The sequence below is a fragment of the Hirundo rustica genome, chromosome 16 (assembly GCF_015227805.2).
Source record: "Hirundo rustica isolate bHirRus1 chromosome 16, bHirRus1.pri.v3, whole genome shotgun sequence".
Taxonomy (NCBI): domain Eukaryota; kingdom Metazoa; phylum Chordata; class Aves; order Passeriformes; family Hirundinidae; genus Hirundo; species Hirundo rustica.
The window spans coordinates 14,973,142-14,989,357 of record NC_053465.1 but is presented as its reverse complement, the minus strand read 5'-3'; the positions used below and the strand labels follow the sequence as shown (position 1 = coordinate 14,989,357).

Below are 16,216 nucleotides of genomic sequence, written 5' to 3'. Positions count from 1 at the left end.
TCACCTGTAACAGCAGCAAGTTTAGCATGATGGTTGTACATGTTTAATCTACGGAGAAAGTAGAAATACAGACATATCTATCAAAGTATTTTGTGTCTTAAAATAATGAGGTTATTTTGAAATCCAGATGGCTTTAAATAGGCCAAAGCCTGGCCAAGTATTGCCCAGTGTCCAGAGTCATTACTTAGAACAGAGATCAAATGGAGATGCAGGACAATAATACCTAACCCATTCTCTTTTGCAGCACATCATCTCAATTTTTTCCATAAACAGATTCCTTTCACACGTAAGGAATGCTTTGTCCCTCAAAGCATTAGAAGAACATTCCATAAGCTGATTATTTTAAATTTCCTATGTTCAGAAAGAGAACACAGCTACAACTGTTCAGCTTCAAATTCTTTTTCCTGATGGAATTTTCTCCATAGGATAGGAATAATGGCCAAATTCTAAGGTGTCCCCCCTAAAAATATTTGTTTACCTTCTCTACTTCAGTCTGATTGACTCCCTCTTGAACATGGATTATAGGAAGTGTTTGTGGATGTATACATCACACCTCAAATGCTCAGGCGTACTTGCCTCTAGGAACACAGCTGATATTTTAACAATGTGTCATGCTGCCAGGTCATATTCTGGCACTGATGAACTGAAGTGTTTAGATATTTTCCTCCTACTTGGCCATTCTTCCACTGCTAAGCTCCCAGACTATGTAACTGGAATTTGATTTAACCCCGAAGAGGTGAACAATATACAACACCCTGAGAATTTCTTGTCAACAGCACCCATGCATTTATTCACCTTATTCCTACTGCTGACCATTTTCATTCATGTAACTATTACACAAGACCAGCCCAATATCTGAACTCTGGCATTAACAACAGCCCCAACTTTCCAAGCTTTCACCTGTAAAAAAAATCCTTTTCTCTGAGCCACGTCTTAACACACCTTGTACTTCCCGTATTACCCATTTCTTCAGTTTAGTAACTTCCAAATGACAGGAGTCTAAAGACCAGCAAGAAGCTGCTCCTTCTCTGCCACGGAAAGGCAGTTTTATCACAGAGTGTTGGTTTTTAAATGCAGTTTCTGACAATATGCTATACTTCCATAATAATCTCGTTTACCCTTCTTTAGTATGACTTCTGAAGGAGCAAAGTCTAGTCACTAATGGGACTGGCCAGACCACATTCTTCTTCTTACACGTATACGTAACTCAAGAGTCACGTGTTTCAGCTATATACCACATCATGGACTTAAAATGTTTATTGACAATATCAGAGATGAGACCTCATTTTTCACACATGTATTCCATCACTCATTTTATGGGAGTTTTACTCCTTTGAACTGTTTACATTAGCCTCTTACTTTTAGCTTTGTTTCTACCTTGGGAGTAACTTTATTTTTTTGATTTTTGAACTACATTATTCCTAGCGTACCTTCCTCAAATTCCAAACTATATGACCAATATCCCCACAACAAACTGAGGCAATGAAAAACACAGAAACATCTTGGGAGTAGTTTTTCATTCACCTGAGTCCCATTTCCGTTTTTTTTTTCCCTCAAGTGTTGATAAACCATCACCTATTGCTTTCATGACTTTTACAATGTCTAACTCAATCTGACTGTTAGCAATTATCAATTATCTTTTTATCTGTTTCCCAGACTAAAAATACTGTTTTATCAGTCCTTTTTCCTATTCTTCATAGGCTGTGTGGTCATTCCTTATTTCTTTTGAGGTAGCTGATCACCCAGGTTTAGCGTGGAGCTCACACTAACAGGACTTTTTCTTCTTTCTGTAGAATACAGATCCAACACAGCATTAGCAATGTGAAACAGAAGAAACTTTTCACATCCTGCCTGTTCAAACACCCAAGTTGCTCAGACCAGATGACTTAATTGCCTTGTTTCTTCAACCATCAGTTAGACCTGTTTGGGTATCCTTCCATTTAAAACTCATGATCCCTCAAGTCAATGGTCATTTCTATTCTCATCCGTAATATCTTCATTACTTACCAAATTGAGTTTAAAATAGCATCCCCTCTTCATGAGTCAGTGAGTGTTTGATGAAGAAATTTGTCGGATATCACATCCAGGAATATCTGGGCCCCACCATTATTACTAGCAATTCTTCTCCAATCTGTATCGGGGAAGTTAAAGTCTCCCACAATGACATAATTCCTGGTAGTAATTTTCTCTAACAAGAGTAAAGAGATCTTTAATCCATAACCAAATCTCACTTTGGGGATAGCTCATGACTCTACGGCAGCAAAAAGCTTTACTTTTTTCCAAAGTTACTTAAGTTGCACATGCCTGCATTATTCCTTTTGTACATTACAAGTGGAATGAACAATGCTACCCCTACCACCTTTATTTCTACAGTTGCTAAACATGCATCTTCTTCTAACACCTGCATTCAGCCTCATAATTTATTTTGCCACAGCTGTGTTTTCCCATGCTGATTCCATACTACCTGAACCATTCAGCTGTGTCAGACATTGTTGGCCGTGTTCTTGATTTAGTGAGCTTGGATTTTTTTGACCTTCTCTGTTTAAAATGCAGAAAGAGGAAAAGGACTGGTGTTTTTTTAAAGCACTGTTCTCGTTTCTAATTGCCTACATGTGTTTCTACACAAGACTGCCACACCACTTTATAACCTGCATTAATGTTGATCTAACTTCAGTGGTGCTTACCTTTCCTTCTCTTTTTAGACTAGATACACTTTTTCTTCACCACTGTACATTTTTCATCCTTCTCAAACAGACAATCAACATTTTTCTGTCACTGGCCAGTTCCTTTTCCTTCCAAGGGCACATCTCTAGAATAACTCTATTGTATTTTTTTAACAACTGTCTACAGCTTCTTATGTATGCTCCTCTCGAGACTGCATCTGACCTTCAGTTACATGATTCAGGCTTATCTTATTAAGTCTGAGTCATTTGCATCACAAGCTCTGCTGGAAGGCAAACAACCATATCACCTTTTCTTTGCTACTTTCCTGACACTTACCACACATTCCAGCATCAGGTTATTTACAACATTCAGGTCTTTGCTGCTGCTACGACAGGTTCATCTCCTTTGTTCAGAGTATTAATCAAAAGCAGCAAAAAAAGTAATGTTCAGGGAGATTACTCTCTGCTCTAGTTCTGAAGACCCATGAACAGTTTTTGGTTTTTTTAGGCCAGCTATGAACTAAGCAGCAGCAATCACATCCCTCAGCCTCACTCCATCATACCCACCTAGTGAACACACAGATAACAATAGCCAAATCCAAGCAAGACACACAAACTCCCTGACATAAAATGTCTTTCATCACAAGGACATATGCTGTAAAAACACTGCTGCCATCTTTGTGATGTGTCCTTCATAAAGTCCCAATAATGTTCCTGCCCCTCATACAGCTCTGGTTTTTCTAAAGGGGTCAATCCCCTTCCAGTTCCAAGCCTGCCATTTTGAACAGTCAACACCTACACTGCTGTAAAACAGAAATCCCCACTAGCACAGAGAATAGTGAAGAGATAAAGGTTTGGAATGAAAACCAGCAGATATGGAAAAAATATGCAAAGTGAATCACACCCATCCAAATTGTGATATACTGTAAGTAGTTATTTGCTTACGGATTTAAAGCGTTTTAGTTTGTAAAACATGCTGCAATACCTGTTTTCTCATTTTAGAAGACCAAAAAACATAGTTAAGTACCTCCTGTCTCAAACTTAAAATTTAAAAAAATATATATAGGTCATCATTTCATACCTGTCACAGCTCCAAAGGCCAAAGATCCACTCATCTGCAGAGCCTGCTGTGCAGCTGGAGGAATCTGCAAACCAGTACCTAGAACAGAACACAGGAAGACCTTGGACCCTTTCACTCAGTTAGGATGCAGTAACAGAAGCATCAAAAATCAGAAATCTTCCTGTTGTCAGAAGATAATACCAGGCATATAAAAGTTTCATACATTTATCCTAACAGTTCTGTGGAGTGTTTTTATTTAAATTCTGCAAACTTTTTCACATACCAACATTATCCAACATTGTTATCCAACACTGCACACACCTTCTGCGAGTCTTGCCATTAGCTGAAGACGACCAGTTGTTCCCAAGTCAATTCCAGTTCGTTCCAACTCATCACTATCCAAAAATGAGCTAGCACTGGAAGCATCAGTACGCTCAGTTACATGCCCGACTTTCATTGGCCTTCCAGCCAGTTCAAATCCATTGAGTTGTTCCAGGGCCTTTTTGGCACACTCAGAGTCTGAGAACTGTAGATTGAAAAAAACACAAATTCATTAATACTTGCCTACAGGATTCAAAAACACTTCTAATGTATATAATATCCACAATTACGCAAATAGGATAAACTCTTAAGATAACAGCAACAAGCTAATGTAAATGTGCTTGGTATTTTTTATTTAAACCAAACACATGCACATTTTGGTATTTACTTTCTCATAGTTTGGTACTATGTATTTAAATATATTGTTGAAATTACAGCATCTATATACTGCAATCAACAGAAGTCATGGCTGTGGTTCTCTTTCAAGAGTGACACTCAATGCCTTTGCAACATTAAAACTGTCGTGGTATTTACAGGTTATTCCTAACAGATGTTCTGCTTTATGCTGTGAAATATCAAAATAAACATACAAGCATTTTATCAGTGTTAAAACCATCAAGTATGAACAATATAATAAGTTTGGTTTCATTTGTGTCCACGTGCCAGAGGTCCCAGCTGAGACTTTTTTCCCCCATGACAAATTGCCAGGTCAGTCAAGAAACTCAAGTTCACAAAACTGTGTACCTGAGGGTAAAGAGGAAAGATGTTTTCAACTGAAAGTTCCAGCCTCTTAAAATTTTATTTCCCCTAAAAAGCTCAAATTCAATTATTTTCAGCTATAAAAACCATCAGTCTTTACTAGTGCCTTTGCCTGCAGAAGATAGCATTTGAGTTTGCAGGCATTCACTACAGAGCAAACTATTCTCATCTTAATACATTCACTGCTTATTCACAATACCCAGACAACTGTCAGAAACAAAGAAAAAAGCCAATGCTGCATCCTGCAACATGACACTTCTAAAAGGAGATATATGGAGTTATAAAGCAGCAATTTAGTAGTTCCTATGCATATGCAACAAATTTAGATTATGTTTAATTTATTTTGTTTAGATTGCTACTATATAACCAAACAGATAAACACAGGAAGGCTCATATATAGAGGTAATTCTCCTACATGGGAAGGTTACACTCAGAAATTGTCTACGAAACCAGGCAATTCTAGTCATACCGTAATGAATCCATATCCTTTTGAGCGTCCAGTTTCACTGTCCATCATGAGCTGAATACTTTCAATCTAAAGATAAGAATAAAGCTATTTATTATCCGACATTTTGGAACAAACCCCAAGATATCAGAACACATCATGAAAACAGCCTAGCTCAAATACACATACATGATTGTGAAACTATTATTTTTTTTAATTAGTTTCTCATTCCTTCCTCATTTCACAATTAGTACACAGCCAGCTAAACAGGTACTAGAACAGTAAGACAGAAGCAGGTAAATGTAAAGGTTTTGAGCTCATCTACAACGTAGAGGCTTGGTCCTGATGCAGAATTCTAGCAGAACGAGCATGCAGACATGATCAGATTGTAACTGAAACACACTGATCACAGCACCACATATGGTGAGAAACACTGTTTTACAAGCTAAGAAAATCAGTATGCATGACTGAGTTTAGAAAAAGCTGCATATTTTAATAACTATTGATACATGGGAACTCCTAGAAGTTTACAGCTACTGAATTTAGTATAGAGTAGCATAGGGAAGAACTGGAGTATATGGAGTAAGAAGGAAAGATCCTCACAAGTCTCCATACAAGACTCTTAAACTACTTTAATCCTACTGCCAGACCCTGGTGGAAAAAAAAAAAAAAAACAACAACATACCACCTCAAGAGCAGCCATGTGGATTAAAATTTAATCAACTGTAGCAATTTCCCAGAGTTTTGCACAAGAGATTTAAAGGGATATGCATACTGAGTCTGAATAAAGCATGTGAAAAGCACTGCTACTATACATATGAGGCAGAGTTCATATCCAAAGACAGTAGGCAAAAACCTCAAGCATTAACAGACTTCTTACCCATTAAGAAGCATATTGAATATTTAACTTTTCCCCTACCTAAATAATATATATCCCAGCACAGTAGGGCTAACACACGAACTCCACAGGAAACTTCACTTCCATAATTCTCTCTACATAAACTTATTACCATGCTGCATCCTGCTGCCCAATGCTCCCAAGTGAGAATGGGCCTGAGTCAAGACATCTACAGGACATACTGCTAGTTCATGGTCTTAACATCAGCAAAAGCTGCTGCAAAAAGTCATCAGAAACAGATGATAGATAGTACTATTCTCAGTGACCTCAGCCCCAGTTCTGTGTTTTGTGCTTTAACCCATGAAATGGGGCTTTGATTCACAATCCTGGAAGGGAAAGATACTACAAGTTGCTGGAGAAGAACACAACACCGAGTATTTGCCTGGATTCACATTTTTTTTTTCCCTGTTCTCTTATTTCAGGTATTCATTTAATTCTGAACTTTCTAAGACCTGCCACTCAAATTCACTGGACACTAGCACAAATCCAAGCTCTTCTCAGCTCTCCAACACTGTGGATGCATGGGCAGAGGAGTGCAAGAAAGCCACAAGTATTTTTTGAGTATGAAGCTGAATTATTTCCAGAAGCTGCCAGTGCTTTACAACTAAGCCAGGGTATCAAATAAACTACTCTAACACAACATGCCAAATTAAAAGGTTACCCTGCCAAATGGCTCGAAGATTCCTCGAAGCATATCTTCAGTTATGTTGAAGTGCAATGATCCCACATAGAGCCTCATAGGACCAGCACTGCCCTTCTGCAGATTATTTGCCATTGCTGCTGCTCTGTTTTTCTCTGCCTAAGGAGAAAATAAAAATTCACCTTCAATAAGAAATTAATAAAATCCCCTAACATAAGAAATAAGTATCTCTCAGACCCAAACTAGAAGATTCATCAAACATACAGAAGCTGCTGCATGATCTGCAATCTATTCATTAGACTTGAACTTAAAAACTACAAAACCCAAGACCATGACCAAGTACAGAGACAAGAGAATCCAAAAGCCTTCAAATTGAGCAACTTCATGCAGAATTCTGGCTTCTACCTAGTAAATTACCTGGAAAACATACACAATATAGACTTCACTTGTGTAACACTATTAAGAATTCTTTACTATTACTTGCTTAAGATCTATATTATCCTAATGCCTTTACACAACTTTGAGTCACTTTACTTTGCCTGTTATCTATGGGAAACAAAAGTCCATTATCACTAGCTTAAATAATCATCTTTGTTAAGGTTTTCCAAACATTAAGTGGTAACCAAATTTTCAAACACTACCTTTCTCACCAAGATACAAGAGGCGTAACTCTGCATGAACAAAAATGAGGTTTACAATTCCTTACCTGTGATGCCTGTACTATGATAGGCACACCCAGGACTCTCTGTCCAGTCAGTCCTATTGCCAGGGGCACTGAACTAACATCAACAAATTCAACATAAGCAATTCCCTTTGAACGTCTGGAATTTCTATCTGAAATCATTCGCACATCACGAACCTGAAAGGCAAGAACAGAGAGGAAAATACTTTTAGAGAAAAAGGAAAAATCTAATTCAGCCTATTTCTCAGACACATATTAATATGGAGATTTGCCAAACCAACAGCTTTAATTCTACAGCAGCATACACCTTTTTTTAACGAACATATCCCAGAGGCAAGCTAGCATAAAAGATGTTTTGTTTTCGTATGAGACAGAACTTGCAGCACGCTAATGCTTTACAGCGGATAGAATAAAGTTTTTCCTACTTAGTTACACAGATTTTCAAACTACACTCCAACTGGCAAACCTACCTGAAAAAAGAAGAAAATATGAAAAATGAAGTTGAGTCAGAATTGCATCAACATATTCTGCCTCACATCATGTTAACAATGAACTACTGAGAAACTACATTTTCACATTCAAAGCTTTTAATAATTAGTTCATCATTAATCCCCTTTTGCACAGGTATAGCAAGCTCCAGAAAGCCACATTCTTACAATTCTGAAAAAATACCGAACCTGTACTCAAGTTGTACTAGGACAGCTTGAGGCAGAATTCAGAATGATTTTAACTTCCCTATCGATTACCTTCCCTACTGTAGAGAAAAATTCTTCCAGGTCTCTTGGTCGAATTCTTGCAGCCAACTGCATACAGAACACTGTTCGAGCATCCCTCTCTTCAGGGGTAAGATTATCAATAGGTTCTCTGGAAAGAGTAAAGTTCAGTTAAAAAAAATCAACTGAATTAGGATAACTCAGCCCTGGACCACGCATGAAACATTAAATAATCAGTACTTCACAGTCTGATGGGAAAAATATGTCTGCTGCCCACTGTATTTAAAAAAAAACAGCAGAGTTAAAAACTGAAGGGAATACTAAATATTAACATGGTAAGTTATAACATGACTGAAAAATTCTATTTTATGTGCAAAAGAACAGAGGTACCATTTTGCTACTGTCCAAAACTGGTACCAGCTACCACTATGGAACTTGCATGTTCTTTTTATCAAGAAGATGGAAGAACAAGAACACAAGGGCAAACAGGGTGAACTAGCGCAGACCAGCTGTCCAAATTCTCAGACAAGTAGTGTGAGCTAGGAAACAAGACTGACATCCATGTAAATAGAATTCCCAGTCCTCATTTCACAGTTTCAGCTTGCTATCCCATAAAGATGTATGAATAGTGCATTACTTTGATCCTTGACACATTAAGAACTAGAATATTTTTATTTCAATACTAAACTGTTAACTGTAATTAGATGCACCATAATGTGTTTTTTAATACTTTAATGTATTAAAGCTTCAAATCTAAACAAATCTGACTTGCACTCAAGTACAAGTGGCGCAGGAAGTAGCATGGCAGATCCTGGACTGAGTTTCCAGCCATGTAGTATGTATTTTTATTAAAATAATCACAGAGATATTCATCACTGAGAAAACTCAATAAAAATTTAAACCAAATTATCTCAGTAACAATTTGACAGTAATTGAAAAACAAAATGAGATTGGTTAAATTTAACTGCATTAATGTAAGAGAATAATCTCATTATCAGCTATCTAAATCCTATTCCCTTAAAGGAGAAGCCTAAGAATGCCTAGGCAGGTCCAGATTGCAGAGGCATACAGCCTCTCAACAAATAACACAAATGTTTACTGGACAGCAAAATAAAGCATTTGTATTTTCCCATTCCATACTCTAGATTATTAGAGTACAGTTTACCAGAAAAGCTAATTTAAATCACAATTAATGGGGAAAAGATTGAGAATACAGAAACACATAAAAAAATCAAGACTTGTTTTGCAAACTGACATTGTCTACAACCTTTTATGACAGGGGGAGAAAGCAACTTATTATCAATGCTCTTCTCTCACTGGCTCTCTGAATAAATTCCAGCATCACTTATATCTCCAGCATAAGCTGGAGAGCAAGTAGTCATACATTACTTCACCATCACTTTTTCAACTCCAATTGGACAAAAATCCAAACACATGTAAAGAATCATACATACCTAACAGGGCTTTTATCTTTTCTGAAAGGACTTTTGCTTCTGGAGCGACGTCTGCTAAAAAGAAAGATAAACAAGATTACAACAAAACCTTCCAATATACCCCCTGGTTCTAAACAAAACCTACTAATGATGCAATGAAAAACAGAAAAGTCAAAAACCTTAATTTGATGCTGTGAGGCAGACCAATCTTCCCTCTGATGGCACTGTTGAATTTTGGACCAGAACTACGGCAGAAGAAAAGATAAGACACTGAGTACTTGAATTCAAGATTTCTGTACTCACATTACACTGCAAGTGCTCACCCACCCTTGCCTCTGAACTTGTCAGCACTTCCATTAACAGCACCCACAGCATGCATAAGATTATCAATTGGTTATCAATAGATGCAGCACTTCAGACCATAAGGCACAGAATATGATCCCCTCTCACTTTCACCTACATCACAAAATCCCAGAATATGCAGGACTCTTCCATGAGCCAGTCAGTCATGGCACATTTATATGTGTGAATTATTCCAAGCTACAATTACTGTTATAACCATTTTCACCTGTTTTCTGTCAACATGCAAGTTCTACATACTGATGACTACAAAGTATAATCATGGCCTGGAACTCAGCCTCAGAGCTGTATGCTAAGTGGCACTGGCAGGATTCCTTGCACAAGTGTAACATTTTAATATCAGAAGTTCCGTGAAATTTAAGGTGCAAGAGCAAACAAATGCAGCTCCATGCAGACAACTGCAAGGGACACATTCAGTAATGCTGTTTGGCTCTCACCACTAAAGTGCTGCAAATATATAAACGAAGCTTTCTTAAAATTCCTAATGCCCATCAAACCACAGAAGCAGTGAACCCAGCAGCCAGCTGTATACAGACACGCAACCACAAAAGGAATCCAATCTCTTGACTGAATCTAATTTAATACTCCAGGCATCACAGAGTCTGTTGGAACAAATTGTAATCTGCTCTGTGCTTCCACATTAAGGACAGTCCTCTTGCTAGTTAATGGGGCACCCAGGAACAGACTGTGGCACAAGCAGTAAGATTCATCCTATCATGTTCTCCCTGAATTTGATCTCCTGGTAGAGAGTTGTTCAAAAGGCAAAGAACAACACCTGTTAACATTCTTCCTGTATCTCCACCAAGCGCAGAGGCACTGCTGCACAGACTGAATGCTGTGCACTGGGCTTTGGCTTTCCATCTGTACACAATTGATTCTTTCTGCTGTGGCTACAAATTGATGTGTAACACCCTGAAAGACACGGCAAGCTGAAGACTTTAGTCTTTCACTAAATCCATTTGGCCACGCAATCTGAAAAACATCTTCTTGCTCCTCAGTGGAGCAGTAATGCTTATACTTAAACTCAGCATCCACCACAAGGAGGAGGATGCCCATTTTTAAACATGTCATGACACAGGTGGAAGTAGTGGGCCAAGATCCAAAACCGTGCTGGCCAGGTTAAAGCAAGGGAAATATGGCCCTGTACAACACTGGAAAAAAAATAAAGAAAAAGACCATTTAGAAACTACTTATTAAGAGAAGACAACTACTTATAAAGAGAAAATAAGACATAAAACACAGGCACAGGTTGAGACGAGATCACTATTGATCAAAACCAGACTTTTTTGTCTAGGATAAATTACTCCATTTCCTGCTCAAGTCCCGACAAATTATTGGTGGGAGTGTCCATTCAGGGTCTTCAGTATCTATGGCACAACTGCCAAAAGCTGCATCTGGAAATACTGGTACTAATTTCAGACACTACCTTCTTATCACACATGGGATTACCTTGCACATTCACATCTGATGTAAAACATGGTGCTCTCCATTTCAATGCAAATGCAGATAGACAAACCAATTACAGTGACTCCAGAATACTAATGTGCAGACCAACTAAACAATAATAAATAATTAAGAACATGAGTTTTCAAGGAAATGGGTAAAGAAATATTTTAAGTATTTCTCTAAACCTAATGAATAACAAAACCAAACCACAAACAACTGAAATGTAAGTTTTCAAATACATGCACAAAGCAGGGGGAGGGAAGAGTTAAAAAAGCCAGGGAAAACCCACAACTCCAAGAATCTCCATTTTCACTCTTGACTAGTACTCCCTTATTTACAGAACTCCATGAGATCAACACTAAGAAACCCCAGACAACTGGAACAGACCAAGCAGAAAGCTGCCTAGGGCAAGGTGAGAACCCAAGTTACCTTCTCAAAATCCCTTTTCAACAGTATTCTCCCTGTGTTTTACTAAGAAGACTTGCTTGTAAAGCTGTAGATCTCAAGTAAAGTTTCTTCTTTGCTTCTATTGTTTCTACAATTGCTGCCCAGCTTCCTGTATGGAAGCACCATGTCACAAACCACTAATCTCTGTCTCTAGGAGTCACCTTCTTTGTAAGCCAAAGTCCTGTGTGCAACCAAAGGACACACTTTCACAAAAGCTACATGGTGGCCCAACTATGGTCAGGTCAGAAGACAGCCAGCAAATTATCAGCTTTTACAGGCTTATTCACATTCAAGACGCCAACAAAATAATGTCGGACAAGGCAAACTCTGGCTAACAAAGTACAGGAGAATCACAAGGAACTTTCAGATGTCATTGTAATAAACCTGTTTTCCTAACAGTTTTGTCTAAATTCTTGGTGTCAGAATAGAAATAGGATGGTTTAAATTATTTCTACGGTATGTTAGCAGCAGCTGGGATATGCCCAACAGATGTCTAAGCAAGACCACTTAGTCAAGTTCTTTCTCCTAAGAGACCTAATGATACAGCTATGTAACATTCAAGGGACAACATCTGTGAAAATAACATGAGAAAAAACCCCCTGTGAACACTAAGCAATGCAAACCAGTCACCTAATTTTAAAAAACTTAAAGCATTTAACCAAAATTTCAAGCCTAAAGTGAGAAACCCCAAGTTGTCAGGCTCTGTGTAGCACTCTCTTCTCCTTTTCCTTCAGAATTACCTAAACTTTTTTCTCACTATTGCTGAGATGCCTCCTAATTGCTCCCAGTCACAAAACAATCTCAGATATCAGGTTGAAAATGAGCCTTTATAAAGTTCATGAGAAAGATCAGCAGGAGGAGGAATAAAAATATAAAATAGAAGCCATAAAGCAATTTGCTCTAGATGCTGCAGTCAGCTACAACGTTGTCAGCAGTTACTCCAACCCAGAACCACTGGAATAGACCCACAAGGGGAGATTCCAGAAATAAATTCTCCAGACAGAAAGAGTACTCTGGCAGTCAGTGTTAGGACAGCAAAAAAGACCCCTTGCAACTACTTACCCTTCTGGCATAACATACCTCAATTCATTAAAATCAGCATGGGTTATTGTAGTAACATCTATACTTTCAACCTCTACTTGCGGAAATTATTTTGGAAGACCAGAGCACTGGAACTCCCAAATTTCTCCAGGTGAAAAACCTTCTCACCCAGTGACAACAAGAAAAACAAAGAATATAACCCTCCAACACAGCTGGAAGCATGCCGCAACCCCCAGCTACAAGATGAGACAAAGAACATCCCCTCCACACACAACGCTGCACTGGAGGGAGGGAGACTGGCAGACTCCATATACAGAAGGCTGGTTTTTGATCAAGGCCCTCTGTACCTTGATCAACAACAGTGGCACTGGCATAACCCAACCAGGCTACTGTAATCTCAGAGGTGCCAAAGAGATGTAGGAAAACAACCCTACACTGCTGAAATCTTTACAGCTGAAGCCCAAAGCAGTGCACAGATGCTCTGATACTCAACACAAAGGAAAAGCAGGGCTCATATATTATGATCGCCACAGGATCTTACACAGGACTGATGATCTACAGGATGCCACTGCACCTTAGAGGATCCAGGAACTGCAATATGTTTTTATTATGAAAATGACAACATCTAGGTGACTTAGAACAAATTGAGATCCTGAGACCTCAGGAAGTTTTGTTTGCAGTCCAAGAGTACAAAAAGTCCAAAGAAAAAAATTCACGTGCACGAAATTGCACAAGCCTACAATTTATCAGAAAGTAAACACTGTCTGCTCAAACATCTTGAGAGACTTCTCTATCATGGATGGCATTACATGTCATGATTTAAAAAGTACATCCTTTACAAATGCCTTCTTTTCACAGGATCTTGCATTCTAAGATTTGACAATGGTTGAGAAGGGACCCAGACAGCAGCAGAGACAAAGTAACCTCAGGTAATCAATGACAAGTCATGCGTACAGCCCAGTTCTCACTGTGTTTCTGCAGAAAAAGGCAATGGGAAGCAAAGGGGAGAGCTGCAGTACAGTCAGAAATGACACTGATGAAAAAACATCTTTTGAGAACTGATTTACAAATGCCTCGAATTACTCACTGCTGAAGTTCTATCAAGCTAAATATCTGAGAGGAACAAAAGAATTCTTGTCAGCCTCTAAACAAGTCTGAGAAAAAAGCAGGGCAAATAAGCAACACATGGGCATTGCTAAGACAAGATGCTTCCAGTCTGGATGCATAAACATGGAATAGGTTTGTGTGAATATCCATTTATGGAGTTAACGTTTAAGAACAGCAAGACAGTAAAAATCTTTAGTAATACAGGGAGGGTATGACCCTGTAACCAGATTAACAGACTACTATTAATTTTTTTGACAGTTAAACCATCCAGTTCTTATACTTTAAATAGTTAGGACATGGAGGGAATTTGGTTGTTACACTGATTTTGTGATAAACTGTCTTCCAGTCAGCTGTACACATTCTTTCACTTGCTTTTCCATCTGTGTTTGGCTAAGAATGAAAACTAGAAGAAGAATATTATTGTCCTCCTCTATTTAACTCTGTATTTATTGACATTCTTCACCTCTCACCTTCTTTTATAAGGTAATTATTGACCAATCTAGAAAGCAGAGAGTGAAACTTTAACCTTGCACACTGTAACAACGAAGCAGCACACACGCAATTCTGAACAAATAACCTACTAGGGACTTCTATAGCGGCCTCTGAATCTGCGATCTCTGCTCCTAGATCGGCTGCGTCTGCGATCTTTGCTTCTGCTCCGTTTCCTTTCCCGGCTTCTGCTCTTTTTCCGTTCCCGATCTCGGCTCCGTTTGCGCTCCTTACTTCTGCTCCTCTTTCTGTCATGGCTTCGACTTCGGCTCTTGCTCTTTTTTCTCCTGACATAAAAAAGCGCAACTTCCGTTACACCCGTTAATTCAGTGTTATTTACCCGACATTCCACAGTTCCTCTGATGTCACAGACACTGACAGGAAAAGTTTCTACCTGTTGGTATTTATACTTTTTTTGTTAAATGGGTGACTAAGCATGTCAGCAATCTTCTATCACAAGCCACATGAAGTCTGCAACAGCATATTTTTAAAGTTTTTAGTTGCTAGAAAATGCCTTCCAAAGAGTAAAAGGACTAAAAATCCATTTCCTGTGTTAGATCTAGTACATAGCAGTTGCAGTACTTCATGTGGCATTCAAACATACTTCAAACTCAGCTTCATGATTCTAAGAATAAATTATATAGCAAAGTAAAACAAAACCCAACAAAAATAGAAAGGAAGAAGCAAGTTTGGGGGAAAGGAAGGTTGTTTCCCCTTAATACTCCCTTGCAATAATCTTTAACATGCTGTTTAAAGAGTTTTGCTTCCTACTTGCTACTCCCACTCATAAGCCACTTGCTTTTTTGAGTCTATGGCTGTTACAGTTTAGGGTAAACTGCAGATTTTTGTAACATTACCAACTGACTTCAAAATTTAATCTTCTAAAACTGGTATGTCAATTATACCTCATATTAGAAAAAGAGTGAGCAACTGTTCCATTACTGCATTTGGATTGTTCACAAATTTATTCCTGCATCTCAGCCTCAGACCACCAAAGATTAGAGTCTCCTAGTTTCTAGAATACATCTGTATGTATACATAAGGCACATGTTAAACAGACGCTCAAGTCATTACCTAAGACAGCAAAATAATCAGTTTTGCTGCTAAGCTTCTGAAGTTTGAAACATCCTTTGTCACTGAATTTTTCCTCTTCCTCCTTTTGAGCCTCCTGACTGCATATATCATCTTTTCTCAACATCACCACTCATCCTCTTAAAAACTCTTTTAAAAAAAGGGCATGTAGATTACAAGAAGTTCATCCCTGCGGCTTTCTACGGCCATGTATAAATTAAAACTTCTAATTAGTTTCAATTTCTGAAGTAAAAAAATCTCTCACCTGCCATATCTAACTGAGCCTAATTACTAATAGCTTTTGCTCTCCAATCTCCACCTCGGAAAACCCATTCAAACTACCTTAGTATTTATCTCTGAAGACAAACATTTTGCAATTACGTTTTAAACACTAGAACATTTCCTTTTTTTCTTATTTGCCATAGTGCATTAGTTTCTTTAATATTTTTGTATGGACACAGAAGCTGCTGCATCAAAACCTGATATTCAGAAGCTTCATTAATTTCTGACAGATCTCTGTTTATGGGTGGTGTATCACTTAAACCACACTTCCTGCTGTAACGCAGCTTGTGACGGTTAGGCACACACTATCCTTCTCCTTTAGGATCCATAATTTACCAACATTTCCCCAAGATAAAACC

At 38.3% G+C, this 16,216-nt stretch overlaps 1 protein-coding gene across 1 annotated transcript in view; it reads right to left on the bottom strand.

The window, feature by feature from the left end:
• Window positions 1–16,216, bottom strand: part of RBM39 (RNA binding motif protein 39) — a 30,054-nt gene that overhangs the window by 6,973 nt on the left and 6,865 nt on the right. The window contains 9 exon segments of the mRNA XM_040080222.2: window positions 3,745–3,822; window positions 4,045–4,249; window positions 5,273–5,338; window positions 6,808–6,945; window positions 7,493–7,645; window positions 8,215–8,332; window positions 9,636–9,689; window positions 9,794–9,859; window positions 14,597–14,791. Of these exon segments, the coding sequence (XP_039936156.1) occupies window positions 3,745–3,822; window positions 4,045–4,249; window positions 5,273–5,338; window positions 6,808–6,945; window positions 7,493–7,645; window positions 8,215–8,332; window positions 9,636–9,689; window positions 9,794–9,859; window positions 14,597–14,791 (1,073 nt within the window).